Source organism: Ogataea polymorpha, assembly GCF_001664045.1.
Source record: "Ogataea polymorpha strain NCYC 495 leu1.1 chromosome Unknown OGAPOscaffold_6, whole genome shotgun sequence".
NCBI classification, from domain to species: Eukaryota; Fungi; Ascomycota; class Pichiomycetes; order Pichiales; family Pichiaceae; genus Ogataea; species Ogataea polymorpha.
The window spans coordinates 492,536-506,982 of NW_017264703.1; the positions used below are offsets into that span (position 1 = coordinate 492,536).

General features: G+C 49.6%; 5 protein-coding genes and 1 non-coding gene across 6 annotated transcripts; 2 read left to right on the top strand and 4 right to left on the bottom strand.

Annotated features, from left to right (window-relative positions):
• Nucleotides 1-11: 11 nt before the first annotated feature.
• OGAPODRAFT_t60 lies at nt 12-84 on the bottom strand. The gene has a single exon. It is a non-coding gene; the product is annotated as a tRNA-Thr (tRNA).
• A 166-nt stretch (nt 85-250) lies between these two features.
• On the top strand, nt 251-4,842 carry OGAPODRAFT_17169 (uncharacterized protein). Its single transcript, XM_018354940.1, has one exon. The coding sequence runs from the start codon at nt 404-406 to the stop codon at nt 3,689-3,691; it is 3,288 nt and encodes a 1,095-aa protein (XP_018209300.1). The 5' UTR covers nt 251-403; the 3' UTR covers nt 3,692-4,842.
• Nucleotides 3,904-4,827, bottom strand: OGAPODRAFT_25199 (uncharacterized protein; the record flags this gene model as incomplete). Its single annotated transcript, XM_018355302.1, has 1 exon — nt 3,904-4,827. One exon carries the CDS (start codon nt 4,825-4,827, stop codon nt 3,904-3,906), a length of 924 nt encoding a protein of 307 aa, XP_018209301.1.
• A 140-nt stretch (nt 4,843-4,982) lies between the features above and the next one.
• Nucleotides 4,983-14,413, bottom strand: OGAPODRAFT_95398 (uncharacterized protein). Its single transcript, XM_018357739.1, has 4 exons — nt 14,304-14,413; nt 13,494-14,266; nt 7,317-13,264; nt 4,983-7,273 (listed from the first exon to the last, which is right to left on the bottom strand). The coding sequence occupies exons 2-4, from the start codon at nt 13,820-13,822 to the stop codon at nt 7,263-7,265; spliced, it is 6,288 nt and encodes a 2,095-aa protein (XP_018209302.1). The 5' UTR covers nt 13,823-14,266; nt 14,304-14,413; the 3' UTR covers nt 4,983-7,262.
• Nucleotides 5,782-7,212, top strand: OGAPODRAFT_51146 (uncharacterized protein; the record flags this gene model as incomplete). The annotated part of the gene is made up of 1 exon (XM_018355690.1): nt 5,782-7,212. The coding sequence occupies one exon, from the start codon at nt 5,782-5,784 to the stop codon at nt 7,210-7,212; it is 1,431 nt and encodes a 476-aa protein (XP_018209303.1).
• On the bottom strand, nt 14,070-14,421 carry OGAPODRAFT_9870 (uncharacterized protein; the record flags this gene model as incomplete). Its single annotated transcript, XM_018358040.1, has 2 exons — nt 14,070-14,266; nt 14,304-14,421. The coding sequence occupies 2 exons, from the start codon at nt 14,419-14,421 to the stop codon at nt 14,070-14,072; spliced, it is 315 nt and encodes a 104-aa protein (XP_018209304.1).
• Nucleotides 14,422-14,447: the final 26 nt, after the last annotated feature.

Sequence of the window (14,447 nt, forward strand, 5' to 3'; positions counted from 1 at the left end):
AATACAGCGAGTGCCCCCACTCAGATTTGAACTGAGGATCTCCACATTACTAGTGTGGCGCCTTACCAACTTGGCCATAAGGGCGTGTTACGCACTTCCGAGGGGTCGGAGAGTCCATATACATGCGCATCTGTTAAGTTACATTCAATAATTTAACGTTGTATAAGTTTAAGATTACCTGGGTAAAGAGAGTGCTGAAGCAAGCTTTGCCCAACCAAAGATGGCATTCGGAAAATACCACATAATATTAAGCCGTACATCAACGGCGCTGTTTCTGATCAGACGTGTCAGTGACGACTGCCAACTCCCCCTCTAGACTGCTCCTGCAACCAATAGTTCGTGTATCACCCACTAAAATTTTTTTTTTTATTGATTTAATTTTCAATTTTTACCTCCAGCTACCATGGACACCCAATTCTTGAGTGGTTTGGAACAAACACTCAGAAACATCCTGTCGCCAGACAACAACGCGATCAAGAATGCCACACAGGCTTTGAAGACGCAGTACTACAACAACCATCTGGCCTTTCCTTCTTTGCTCCACCTGCTTGAAAACTCTGCCGACGACAGCGTCAAGCAGCTGGCAGCTGTAGAGGCCAAGAAGTTGGTTCCAAAACAATGGGAGACGCTCGACGAAAGTCTCAAGGCGCAAATCAGGGAGTCTCTGCTGAATTTTGCGTTTGCATACAAGTCCAAGAGCATCAGACACTCTTCGGCTAGAATCGTGGCTGCCATTGCCGAAATTGATATCCCCGACCACAAATGGCCAACTCTGCTGCAGTCGCTGGTTGGAGGAGCCCAGGATTCCAACGTGCAGACCAGAGAGATGGCTGTGTTCATCATCTTCTGTATTTTGGAGACATTCCCTGCCGACTGGTTTGAGCACTCGCAGGACTTCCTGTCCCTGTTTGCCTCCACTTTGCAGGACCAGGCCTCCCTTGACATCCAAGTTACGTCCGTTTCTGCATTGGAGGTCATTTCTGCGTACATCGAGGAGGACGAAGCGCTGCTGACAAAGCTTGCTCCTTCGTTCCGGTCGCTGCTGCCAAGCATGGTGCATCTGCTAAAGAGCTCGCTCTCGTTCTCTGACACGGAGAGGACCAAGGAGCTGTTCACGGCGTTCAACAGCTTTGTTCTGCTGGACATAAAGCTGCTGGGTGACAGTTTTGTGGACATCATCAACCTTATGATCGAGACGTCAATGAACAAGGACCTGGACGAGGAGATCCGGTGTTTTGCGCTGAGAACGTTGACACAGTGCATTGCGTACAGAAAATCCAAGATCTCGCAAGCAAAGCTGGGCGGACAGATGGCCACGTGTGCTCTGCGTGTTGCGAGCGAGGAGGACGACGAGGCTGAGGAGGAGCTCGAAAAGGAGGACGAGGAGAACGAGAACGAAGAGGCGTCTCCGCACACGCTGGCCCTGAGACTTTTGAACGAGCTGGCAATCAACCTGCCGTCCAGCCAGATCATCCAGCCGATCCTGGGGCTGGCTCCGCAACTGCTGAGCTCGAGCAACCAGTACGAGAGAAGAGCTGCTCTGCTTTCGATCGGCGTTACCGTGGAGGGTGCGCCAGACTACATTTCGACACAGCTGCCTAAAATTATCCAGCTGGTGATTGCCGGCTTGCATGACGGGTCGATTATCGTCAAGGCTGCTGCGCTGCGCACTCTGGCCCAGCTGAATGAGGAGCTCAAGGACACCGTGGCAGAGTACCACGAGTTGCTGCTCAGCCCTATCATTTCTATCATTGACTCCACCAATAAGATCATGGTTTACAAGTACGCCACCTGTGCGCTGGACACGCTGATCGAGTACATGTCGAACGAGAGCATCAAGCAGTACATGGAACCGCTGATGAATAAATTGTTCCAGATGCTGGACGGCGCGCAGTCATCGTCGCTCAAATCGAGCATCGTGTCAGCAATTGGGTCGGTGGCCTATGCGGCCGGCAAGGCGTTCACCCCGTACTTCGACCCGTCGATCAAGTTTCTGGAGAAGTTCATCGCCAACATGGACCATATCGACGGCATGACCGAGGACGACATCGAGCTGCGTGCGCAGACGTTCGAGAACATCTCGTCAATGGCGCGGGCCGTGGGCTCCGAGGCGTTTGCTCCGTACGCACAGCCGCTGATCGACGCGTCGTATAGTGCGATCCACTCTGCTAACGGCAGACTCAGAGAGTCCGGCTTTGCGTTCATCTCTAACATGGCCAGAGTGTACGGCGAGCAATTCACGCCATTCCTGGACAGAATCGTGCCGGAGATCTTCAACTGTCTGCAGCAGGACGAGTTCGACTTCAACTTTGGTCCCGAGGACGAGATTGCAGACGAAGCAGACCTGGCTGAGAAACTCAATGTCCACACAGGCATCACCGTTGAAAAAGAGGTTGCGCTCGTCGCACTGAGCTCTCTCGCTGTCGGCACCAAGGCAGGCTTCACGAGCTTCGTCGACCAGACTGTCAAGATCCTCAGCGAGCAGATCGACGAGTCGTACGCGGTCAGAGAAGCGTCGCTGTCGACGCTCTGGAAGGTGACATACTGCATGTATGAGGCGCATGGCAAGAACGAAAAGGTGCTGGAGCTGATCAGAAATGTGCGCAGCATCACCATCAGCATTCTGCCCGAAGAGTTCGACGTGCACATGGTGATGACATGCATCGACTGTTTGTATGAGTACATCAAGTCCAAGGCCCTGGGCAAGCTGGCCATCATGGAGGGCACAGACTCGTCGCAGCTGGAGTCGCTGTGCACGCAGCTGATGCTGATCCTCAAAAACGAGCACCTGTGCCTCACCCAGGACGATGAGGACGTCCCGAGCGACGAGGTTGACACCACGGAGACCGACGCCATGATCTACGACTCGGCGCTCGAGGTGCTGGTGAGTCTGGCCGACGCTTTCGGCGGCGACTTTGTGCGCATCTTCAGCTCTTTCAAAGACGTCATTCTCTCACAGGTCAAGTGCAAAAACAAGAACAAGCGCGTCTCCACGGTCGGATGTCTTGCCGAGATCTGCAACGGCCTCAAGAGCGAAAACCCGTACACCACAGAGCTGCTCGAGGTGTTCATCGATAGACTCGCCAACGACAAGTCGTCCGAGGTGCGTGGCTCGGCCGCGTACGGTGTTGGCGTCCTGATCGAGCACGCCACCGTCGACGTGACCCCTGCTTACCCGGCCACCCTCAACTCGCTGTCCAAGCTGCTTAGCAAGGCCGGCAAGGAAGCTTCCAAGACCGACGACGACGACGTTGAGACCAAGGAAACCATCAACAGAACAATTGCCAACGCATGCGGCTGTGTCAGCAGAATGGCGCTCAAACACCCGCAGGCCGTGCCGCTCAACGTGATCGTGCCCTCGCTGCTCAGCCACCTGCCTCTGGAAACAGGCCTCGAGGAGAACAAGCCTATTTTCGAGCTGATTCTGAAGCTATACCAGGAAGGCAACGAGGTGATTGTCAATGCCACTGCCCAAATTGTTGACATTTTCGAGCAGGTGTTCCTGAGAGAGCTGGAGAAGCAGAAACTGATCAGTGAGTCGACGCTGGGAAGAGAAGAGAACATAGAGAGACTGAACCAGTTCGACTCCGAGGAGACTCAGCACAAGGTTGTGGCGTTCCTCAAGTACCTCGAGAGCAAGTTTGCCGGCGTGGTTTCGTCCAAGGAGGTGCTGAAAAACGTGATTGCGTGAGCATATAGTGACTAGATTAATTTGATTTAAATTCGAGACTGGTATCATATATGGGGTGCTGAACGTTTCTGAATGCAGTACCAAACCCCGCGGCGAAAGGTGGCATTCGACAGCCATCTGCTCAGGCCCTGCCGTCGTGTCGAAAATAAAATCAGAGCACAGGTCTAAGACGATAAAGATCGATGCTATAAACAGGGATTGTGCTAAATAACTTATTTCTTGGTAACTCTAGAGTCGGTCACAGTGTTCAACAGCAGTGCCTCGTTATCCAAAATGACCTTGTTTGGAGATCTGGCCAGGATGCTGGCAATTTCCTTGGCGGTGTCCAGTCTCTTGAGCTCGACATAGTCCTTGGACTTCTTGATGGCCTCACCAATCAGCTGCGCCGACTTCGCGTCACCCTGAGACTTCACCACGAGACTCTGTTTCTCCTGGATGGCCTTGTCCACAATAAAGGCCGCCCGCTGGGCGTCCTGCTGGGCAATCTGCTTGGCTTCGACCGCGCTGGAGAACTCCGGAGAGAACGTCATGGCCGTGAGCGAAACGTCGTCCAGCAGAATGTTGAAGTTGGCCGCTCTTCTCATCAGGTTCTCACGAACAAGTCTGGACACCTTCTCTCTCTGTGTAATGAGCTGTGCAGCATTGAACTGTGCCACCACCGCCTTCAGAACCTCGTTCACGATCGAGGGAAGAACCCTTTCGTCGTAGTCTTGGCCCAACGTGCGGTGAATTGTAGGCAACGCACTAACCTCCGGTCTCGAAAGCACTCTGCACGTGATGTTCACCATCTGCAAGTCCTTCGTACCGGTCAGCGAAGCAATGCTTCTTGGCTTGGCACGGATCTCGTAGATTGTCGGAAATTGAAGGAAAGGTATCTTAATATGCGTACCTTCGCCTACAACTTCAGGACGAACACCGCTCAATCGATCATAAATCACCGCCCTCTCGCCACCGTTCACATTGTACAGAGCATTGTCAAATAAGAGTGCACCACCTCCCAGCAGAAGCAGTCCTCCCAGTCCAGCAAAGAAACCCAGCGGTGATCCAGGTGGCTTGCGGCCCCCCTGGCTTTTGGCAATTTGCTGAGCTCTTTTCTGCAAATCCTGGGCAAATTTGTCCCAACCTTGGTTGTTCATGGTTTGATATTAGTTGAATAAAGTAGAGAAATTGAATTTGCCTTCTGGCAATTTAGTGGGTCAGACACGACACGTTTTTTTTTGTTAAATAGATACTAAAGGTTATAATGTCATTTGAGCTTCACAAGGCTGCGCAGGAGGGCAATGGACTCATTGTGGACGGGATAATGAGCCAGAATCCACGCTTGGTTCTTCAGAGCGATGAGGACTCCAGAACACCGCTTCATTGGGCGTGTACGTTCCAGCACGAACAGATCGTCAGACGACTGTTGGCTGTTCCAAAAAACCAGCTAGAGATCGATATTGACAACATGGTGGACGAAAGTGGATGGACGCCGTTTCACATTGCCTGTTCCGTGGGGAACCTTGAAATTGTGAAGCTGCTGGCGCAACATGATCCTGCTCCAGATGTCAATCTGGCCACCAGCAGCGGCCAAACGGGGCTGTTTTACGCTGTAAGTAAGGGCCACTACGATGTGGTGGAGTACCTGGTTACGGAATGCAAGGCCAGTGCCAGAATAAAAGATAAGCGGGCGCAGCTACCTTTGCACCGTGCGGCATCCATAGGAGCGGAGAAGATCTGCGAGCTACTGATCAAGAAGGCCAACTCGCCGCTCAATGCCCAGGATATTTACGGGTTCACTGCACTTCACCATGCACTCAGTGAAGGACATGGCGACTTGGCATTGAAGTTAGTGAAACTAGGGGCAGACTTCAGGGTGGCCGACAAGGATGGCCAGTTGCCTGTGGAGGTGGCTGTGGATGACAAGGTGCGCAACTTTTTTGTGAAAAGTCTCCAGGACGAAGGATTCATTGAGTCCGGCTGAGGAGACTTCTAAGAACAATCAGGAATACTCCGGAAAAAATTCCGATCACTAAAAAAATTATTTTAATAATTTTATGAAGCGGAACGAGTCTTCAGATTCTACCAATTCAAAAAAACCAAAATTACATATGGGAGAAGACCAACAAGCAAAGAAAGAAGAATTCTTCCAGCCGGTCGGAAAGGCCGCAGAGGAAGTCGATCACGAACCGGTTCCTCAAAACGATAACGATGGCATCAGAATGACTGGTGCTGAGGACGCCCAGGGCCATCCTGTCCAAGAAATCGATTCTCTTTGTATGAATTGCCACAAGACGGGAGTCTCACGCCTGCTGCTCACCTCGATTCCATACTTCAGAGAGATCGTAGTGATCTCTTTCGAGTGCCCTCACTGCGGATTCAAAAACTCGGAGATCCAGCCGGCTTCCACCATCGCCGAAAAAGGTAGCAGGTACGTGCTCAAGATTGAGAAAAAAGAGGACTTCAACCGCCAGGTGGTCAAGTCAGACTATTGCACATGTAAGTTCATTGAGCTCGACATTGAAATTCCGGCAAAAAGAGGTCAGCTGACTACAGTCGAAGGACTTCTGTCCGAGATGGTGGAGGATCTCGAAATGGATCAGCCGCAAAGAAAAGAAGTCCAGCCTGAAATATACGAAAAAATCGAGCAATTCCTCGCCAAAATACGGTCTGTTCTCAAAGGAGAGACCGGCTTGCCATTGACGTTCCTGATCGATGATCCGTCTGGCAACTCCTGGATTGAATACGTTCCGGGCGAGCCTCAGCATAAATGGTCTGTTGTCGAGTACAACCGTACGCCTCAGCAGAACGTGATGCTGGGTTTGGTGTCTGCGGACGAAGTTGCTGCCCACGAGCAGGAACAGCAGCAACAACAGCCTCAAAGAGTCAGAGCTACAGGATTTATGTCCGACGAGACAGATATCGAGAATTTTGCCAATGAGGTGCAGGTGTTCCACGCTACATGCTCTTCTTGCTACGCTCCGTGCGAAACTCATATGAAAGTTGTTAATATACCTCACTTCAAGGACGTGATTATTATGTCCACCACCTGCGAACGTTGCGGATATAAATCTAATGAGGTTAAGACGGGAGGTGCCGTGCCTGACCACGGAAAACGTGTGACGCTCTTCTGTGATGACCCTGAAGATCTCACCAGAGACATTCTCAAGTCTGAAACCTGTGGGCTGAAGATCCCCGAGCTCAACCTGGATTTGACTCCAGGAACGCTTGGCGGAAGATTCACCACTCTGGAAGGTCTTTTGCGCCAAGTCAGAGACGAACTGCATTCCCGCGTGTTCCAAGAAACTTCCGACTCCATGACTCCCGAATCCAGAGCCAACTGGGAGAAGTTCTTCGAGAGACTCGACACCGCTCTTGCTGGAAAAATGAAGTTCACAGTGATAATGGAAGACCCATTGGCGTCCTCGTATATCCAAAACGTGTATGCACCGGACGACGATCCAAACATGAAGGTGGAAGAATTCGAGAGAACTCGTGAACAGAACGAAGAGTTGGGACTCTTGGACATGAAAGTGGATTAGCTATAAACGGCTCTCGCTTTCTCTGCTGACCGGCGGCATGATATGCTCCTCTATGGGGTCACTGAACGGGTCGTTAAACGGATTCAAACTGGTTTCCGAAACACTTCTGTATAGCTCATTATTATTAAACGGATTGTCGTAATCGTCTCCATGGGTTCCATAAATATCGTCCTGGTCAAAAATCTCTGTGGCGACCCGCCGGTTGATTCTTTGCAGCGGTGGATTGCAGCTTTGGTTCAAATTTCCGATCAACAGCCTCAGCCGAGACAACACCATTTGGATAGTCGACTCGATCTTCAGTTTCCTGGCCACCTTGTTGATTTTCTGGATCAGGACGTACCTCTTGACGAAATCCTCCAATGTCAGACAGGTACTGTCCTGGAACCGCGAATAGTACCCTATCTGGAGCAGGAGTTTGGTGAACTCGATCTTCGGTCCATCGCTTGTCTTCACCATGTTGAGGTAAGCCTCAATAATCAATCTATTGTACCGACGTTTTCGCTCCTTCACCTTGCGGAAGTCGATTGTCGCCATGATCTCGTCCAATTTCTCAAAATCGTACTCCAGTTGATACGGATCGTTGCTGTGCTTTGTGATCCACTGCGAGGTGATATTTGGAATCGAAAATTTCTCGGGATAAACCTTATAAGACAGCACTCCGTCTAAGCTGCTCAAAAATGGTTGCAGCTGAGACGGGTCGAGGAAGCCAGACCCATCGGGGTCAAACTCTCTCCAGGACTTCTTGAATTTGCGGATCTCTTCTCTAGTCAACAGCGAATGAGGTCCGGACGAATTGTACACATAGCTGAAGCTGTTGATCACCACGGAAATCAGAATGTTGAGGAAAATGTACATCGACAGAACGTTCCACGAAAAAAATAATATGTATGCAGAAACGTTCTGGCCACAATCAGAGCTGTACCGACTCACTGCACTGGAGCAGTAAGGCGCACCAACTCTGAAATCGTCCATGATGTAGTTCCACCCCTCGCCAAAACTCACTCTGAAGAGCAAAATGAGCGCTTTTGTAACTGTACGACAATTCCTGTTGCCTGTCGTGTTCTCGCCCAGTCTGGTGAGCCCGAAAACCTGATTCAAAGCAATAGCATAGACCAAAAAAAGGACCAGCCAAGTGTATATCAGCGCCAGCAGCGTTGGAAGACTGGCAGATGCGTATCTGAACAGCTGGTTGAATGTGTCCACTCTCGGAATGAGAAAAAGTAGCACTCCCACGAGAAACAGCTTGTTGATGTTGGCGTAGACAGATTGTCTGGAAACGAAAAAGGCTACCGCCGACATTACACAGGCACCAACCACAATCACGAGTCGCGAGATGTTCCAGCCGTTCCTGAAAAACAACTTACGACCCAAAGCATAGAGCGTCAGCAAAGTGTCGCACGCAAGTCCCGTGGTGGACAGAGTGGTGATGGCGTAGCGGAAATTGTTTTCCGCAATATTTGCTGGGTAGAACTCCACCAATAAGCCAACCACATGGATGAAATAAAAACCGTTCACTATGCTAGTATAGGTTTTATTTTTGTCCACCACGAGGTGGTAATACGCTTTGCGGAAGCCACTCATAGAAGATTCGTCTTTCCGTTTGGAGGGATGCACCTGGCTCAAAACACGTTTGACCTCGTACCAGGCGCGCTGTTTGTCGTTCAAAAACGCTGTTCCTGTCTGGACGGAGTAGTTATTGATGATAACAGAGACGAACAGATTGAGGATGATGACGATGGAGCAGAAAATGAAAATGATGACAAACATTCCGTTTCCCGGGCTGGCAAACGTGCTTTGCGGTTGTCCACGAGCAGTGATGTTCATCAAGTTCAGCAGCAGGTCAGTCCAGCCTTCGAGGGAAATGATCTGGAACAGAGATGAGAGCGAGTTGGCAAATCCATCAAAGTTCAGGTACGGATTTGTGTACACTCTTGGCGAGAGAACTTCCCATTTGAAGACTTCGTTGGAGTATTCCAAAATGCAGTTGTTGTAGTCCGAAGAGCCATCTGAGCAAGTGGCCAGCTTTCCAACAAAAAGTTGCAGTCCCCAGAGAGAGAAGGGAAACAGCAACGTCATGGAAATCAGGACAGCGGCTAGCATTTTGCGCGCTCCAGAAATCACTGCATAGTTGAAGTACTCTTTTGATCTTCTGGTGATGGTCAGCAATCTGAGTCCTCTCAGGGCTCTTGCTTCACCGACAATGATCACTAGATTGAAGTCTCTGTAGATTTCTCCAAATGCGGTGATCCAGAACGATATCAGCACCACAAAATCAATGCCGTCCCACGCAGACCTCAGGTAAGCGTTTGGCGTGCGGACAAATCCGTCGGCTATCACTTTGATCAGGAACTCGAGCGTGAACAAGATGGTGAAAAATAAATCCACTTCGGTGACCCAATTCCATGGATGTTCATAAATAAGGTTTTCTTTCCTGTACAGTGGTGTAACGTAGCACGCCAGTACAACCACCACCACTGTCGCAAGAAACATCAGGACATAGAAAGCATCACGCACTTTGGGATACGGATCGACTCCGTCCATTCTCTTTCCGTACGCAGGAGACACTATCCGCTGACAGAACCGGCGAAGAGGATGATCGGGATAAAAGTAGTGTAATGTCCTGTTGAACTCGACGTGCTGGTCGAGATACGCGCGTTGTTTGAGTTCCTTGTCTGGATCGAGGTTGTTTTCATCAAAAAGACGGAACACCTCGTGAGTCGAGCTTTTCCTGCCAGGGTTCACATCGAGCTCTCTGTAGTCGAATCCAAGCGAAAAGTCGACTTTCGAGGTGGTGGCAGAAATCACCCAGTCTCTGATCCAAACAAAAAGGTGAGAATTAGTGCAGTATTTCTCCAAACGAGCGTACGTTTTCCGTTTGCGCAGCAGCTTCAGACACCTGAAAAATAGGCCTTTATGTTGCTTTTCTCCCCTCTCTTTCTCGTCTTCCAGAAAATCGCCAGGAGTCATATTGCTTTGCTCTAAAAGATGCGTCATGTGTTCGATCATCTGCGACGTGCTGATGGCCCTCCTTCTCGAGCTTCTGAACCACTGGCTCCTCAAGTCGTCAAAAATACCAACATGCTTGTTTGAGTTCAGTTCGCGGACCAGTTTCTGATAGAACTGTTTGATTTGCATCCGTTTCTTGTTGGTGTCGTTGACGCCCAAATTCTGAGTGATGATGGCTATGAAAATGTTGAGAACAACCATGTTGGAAAAGATGAACCAGCTAATCAGATACACGGCAACACACACCTTTGTAAAGGTGTTCTTACTGCACTGCTGGGCAAGATACAAAATACTGGTCCAGTTTTCGGTGGTGGTGATGGTATAGAGCGAAAGCACCACATTGGGCAGGTTGTACATGATCAGCTGGTCGCTCTCCAGATACTCATCAACTGGAATGAGTCCCTCAAACAAACGCGCACAAACAATGCCCACTAGGTAGAGCACAAGGATGAAAAAAATGCCAAGGTCGATGAAGGGCCTGAAGTTAGAGAAAATGGCTTTCCAGGCGTTATGGAGCAGACCTCTAGCGACAACGAGCCTGTAAAACCTGAAAATAAATAGTACAGACGTCCACCCGTAAGGCCCTCCTTCTGGATTCAATCGCAAGTTTGCAATCACCATGGTGGAGATGGCCAGAAAAAGGTCAATTATATTTCTCAGAGAGTAGAAGTAGACCTTGATGTTTCGGCCAAAGAGTGCCATTTTGATGGCAGTTTCTGCAAACAGACACACTGTGATTGCCAGCTCCATGGTCTTCAGTCTTTTCCAGCTCTCATCGTCGTATTTTGTCGAGACCAGCGCCTTGTTGATGAGATCCACGATAACCAGAATGTTGAAGAGCGCACGCGTGGAACAGAATTTCCGCAGGTAATTGTGGTGGGCCATGTAGTCCTCGTATGCAGCACCCAGCGCCTTGAAATCAAACTCCCAGGCCAGAATGCGTGTCTTGCGTGACTGCCGTGCGGTTTTCATGTCGTCTATGTGGACTCGGTAGCAGTTGATGATGACGGCCACAATCAGGCTCAGCAGCCACACCACTAGAATAAAAATGCCAAAAATAAAGTATAGCGAAGCAGCCATGTCGTCACTGTCCATGGTATCGTACATGATATCGGTAAACGTGTTGGCACTCAGGATAACAAACACCATCTGCAACGAAATGAAGATGTTGTCGAATCCTATGGTGTTTCCGTATGGGTTCTCACCGGAGATGCATTTCGAGTTCACCGGACAGGTAAATCCCTTGGCATAAGGAAAGGTCTGATCGTTGTGTCCGGGAATATACGGCTTTTCTTTGAGTGTTGTTGGGTCCAGGTAAGATCCGCAGAACTGCATGGAGTTCTCATATATGTCCGTGCTGTTGCTAGGGTTGGTCCAGACACAGTGTCTTCTCAAAGACGATTTGAAAGATTGGACTCCAATGATGGCGAAAAGCACCCAAAAGACACAGAGAACCATAGTGGCATCTGAAGCTTGGCGGCCTGCTCTGCGGAGCGATTTAAGAATCAACCGCGTTCCGTGTGTGATGTTGAGCAGTCTCAGAATTTTGAGACACATGAGTGACCTGAAAATCATGCACTGATGCTTTATGTCTAACTTGCGGATGCTGAGAAAGAGCGAAACCCAGAACGACACCACAGAAACAAAGTCCACCTTGTGCCAGTCGGACCTTAAAAACGCTCGCGTTCGCTTGGCAAGCTCTGCGTCTGCTCCATGAACAGTCACTGTTCTGAGAGGCTGGGAATGCGCATAGTCTTGGTCTGCGACCTTGGGGTGTGTCAGACGTAGCTTTTCGCCTGCATTTCGCAGGTATCTGCGCAATAAGCTCTCTTTCTTCTCCAGTTTTAGCTCCTCGAACATCTGTGAGTCGTCGAAAAAGCCAAAGGCCACCGATTTGACTAATATCTCCGCCGTGTACACAACATAGTGGAAAAACATAATATAATCGACCCACGTCCACCCTCCGTTGTGAACGTAGCCTGCCTCGACTTTCCACTGCTGAATTGTCAATAAAACTGTCTGGGATATCAAAAGTAGCGCAATGATTTGGTCGCAGATCGGTTTTCGCGCGATTTGCAGACACCTTATTCTGAAATTCGAGTTGGGTCCAAAAATGCCAAACGACTTGCCAAATAAGCGAGGAGTCTCTTTTTCTTGAGTTTCTTGCGACGAAACGTCGTCTGGCTCCCCGGGAAGCAGCACGGTAGTCTGTAGAGAATGGTTGGCCGCAAGACTGTTCTTCGAGTAGGTGGAACGCCCTAGATCATCCTCATAATCCGAGTAGTCACCCCAATGCATATGGTCATCATCTACAAAGTCTCGACGCTCGCTCAAGTCAACATCGTCGGTGAGATCGATCTCGCCATCCTGCTCGTCTCCACGAGCGTTCAGCCGCTGCGAGAACTTGCGGAAAACAGAAGATATCTGCGAGCTAGGTGTCACTGGCTGGACCAGACTTTTGCCTGTTTGGATGGATGTCACGTCCAAACGCGACATGTTGGCTGAATCCGGCACGTCCAGCTTGCCACTGAGATCCGCCATTTCGATATCTGCATTTCCGGACTCTAGATCATGAGAGTTTCCCGTTCGCATGTGTAGGCCCGATTCCAGCGAGGAGGTATCTGACGCCTCACTGAGAGGCATCCACAGGTCGCTGGTCTCTGCCAGAGCCAAGTTCAAGCCCTCCGAGAAATCAGAGTCCATCTCTTCGTCTAAAAGAATGGGTATGCGGTCGTTGTCTAGAATTCTGGTGTTGCGAAAACGCGAGCTTGTAGGCGAAGGGGAGACCTCGAAGCTGCGAGAGTGGCCTTTTTGGGGCGACGGCTGGTGTAGAATGTTTATAAGATCGTCTTCAGACTGAAGATCAGTGTGGACAGTGAGCTTGGGCAGGATCCGTGACTTGGAAAAAGAATTCGAATCGTCAATATCGTACAGCGAAGACCGTTCTCGAGGCGGCAGATTCGAGATGTTGTTTGAGTCTGTCAAGATCTCAATCTGAGGCACCTCTCTGTCGTGATTCAGAGGGTATTCCTCTGAATCAGACGACCTGCGTCGATTATGGAACCGATCCATATTTAAAAATAAATTTACGATTATGCATTCTTATAAATGCCCCTTATAAAAAGCATATGGCACACGCTACCGCGAAAAATTAGGCATTAATATATTAAGAGCCATATATTGAAATTAAATAGCATAGTGTAATAAAATCTCGAAGCAAAAAAGCCGCTCATTCGTTCATCTCGCTGCTCACAGAGCCAATTGAGCCAATCGACCCGATCGAACCCTTTCGGTCTACCCACGAGTCCGGCTGGAGACTGCCCAGTATATGCTTTTGGTTCTTATCGTCAATGTAGCCGTCGGTAGTGGACCGCATGCCGTGCATCTGGCCATCGTCGCCACGCACATTGATCACTTCATCCTTGTGGAAATAGGTGTATGGCACGTTTTTCAAATTTGGCTGTGTGTCGGAGTTTCTGCGGCCTTGATAAGATTTGAATTGCTCTTGAGGAGTGATGGTGGTTGGATTATAGTGCGTGCCCGTGTTGTTGACACCGTTTTGTCTTGTTTTGTTCTTGTAGACCCACCTATCGAGAAATGACATATTGGAAAAATGATATTGGCTATGTACTAGGTTGCCAGGTCCTTATATACACCAGTGGCCGGCCATGACAAGCTGCAGCTTGGGCAGAATTGCTTCTCTAGCAGTGCAGCAAAAAAGGTGGAAAACTCAATTTTTCTCCATCTCCTCACGATTATCAATGACCGGCCTATGACTAGGTTTCAAATGGGATCACACTACTCCTCCTTCTTACCCCCAAGATTTCCGCATCTTGAGCTTTGGCTGATGCTCATTGTGCTTCGTCTCCCCGCTGCCCCTCCCGCTGTTGCTTCAACAATTCCATTTTCTTTTTGATAAATTTATCTCTCTCCTCGTCGACATATTCCTGCTTCTGGCGCGATTTTATGCACTCTTTCATCTTGGCCGATTGCTTGCGACATTTGAACCACACTCCGTAACCAGCCATATGTTCGCATTTCACAAAGTCTAGACATTAGTCCGTGGTCTGATGTTCACTACTTACCTTGCACAAACTGGTCGCATGCTTTCCAGGCATTGTCTCGCCAATTTAAAAAGACCTCGTTTTCCTCTTTCGGCGTGAGCATCCATGGAGGGAGGCCCTCTACCCGTTTGCGGTCCATGTTGATGATCCGTCAAATTTTATAAT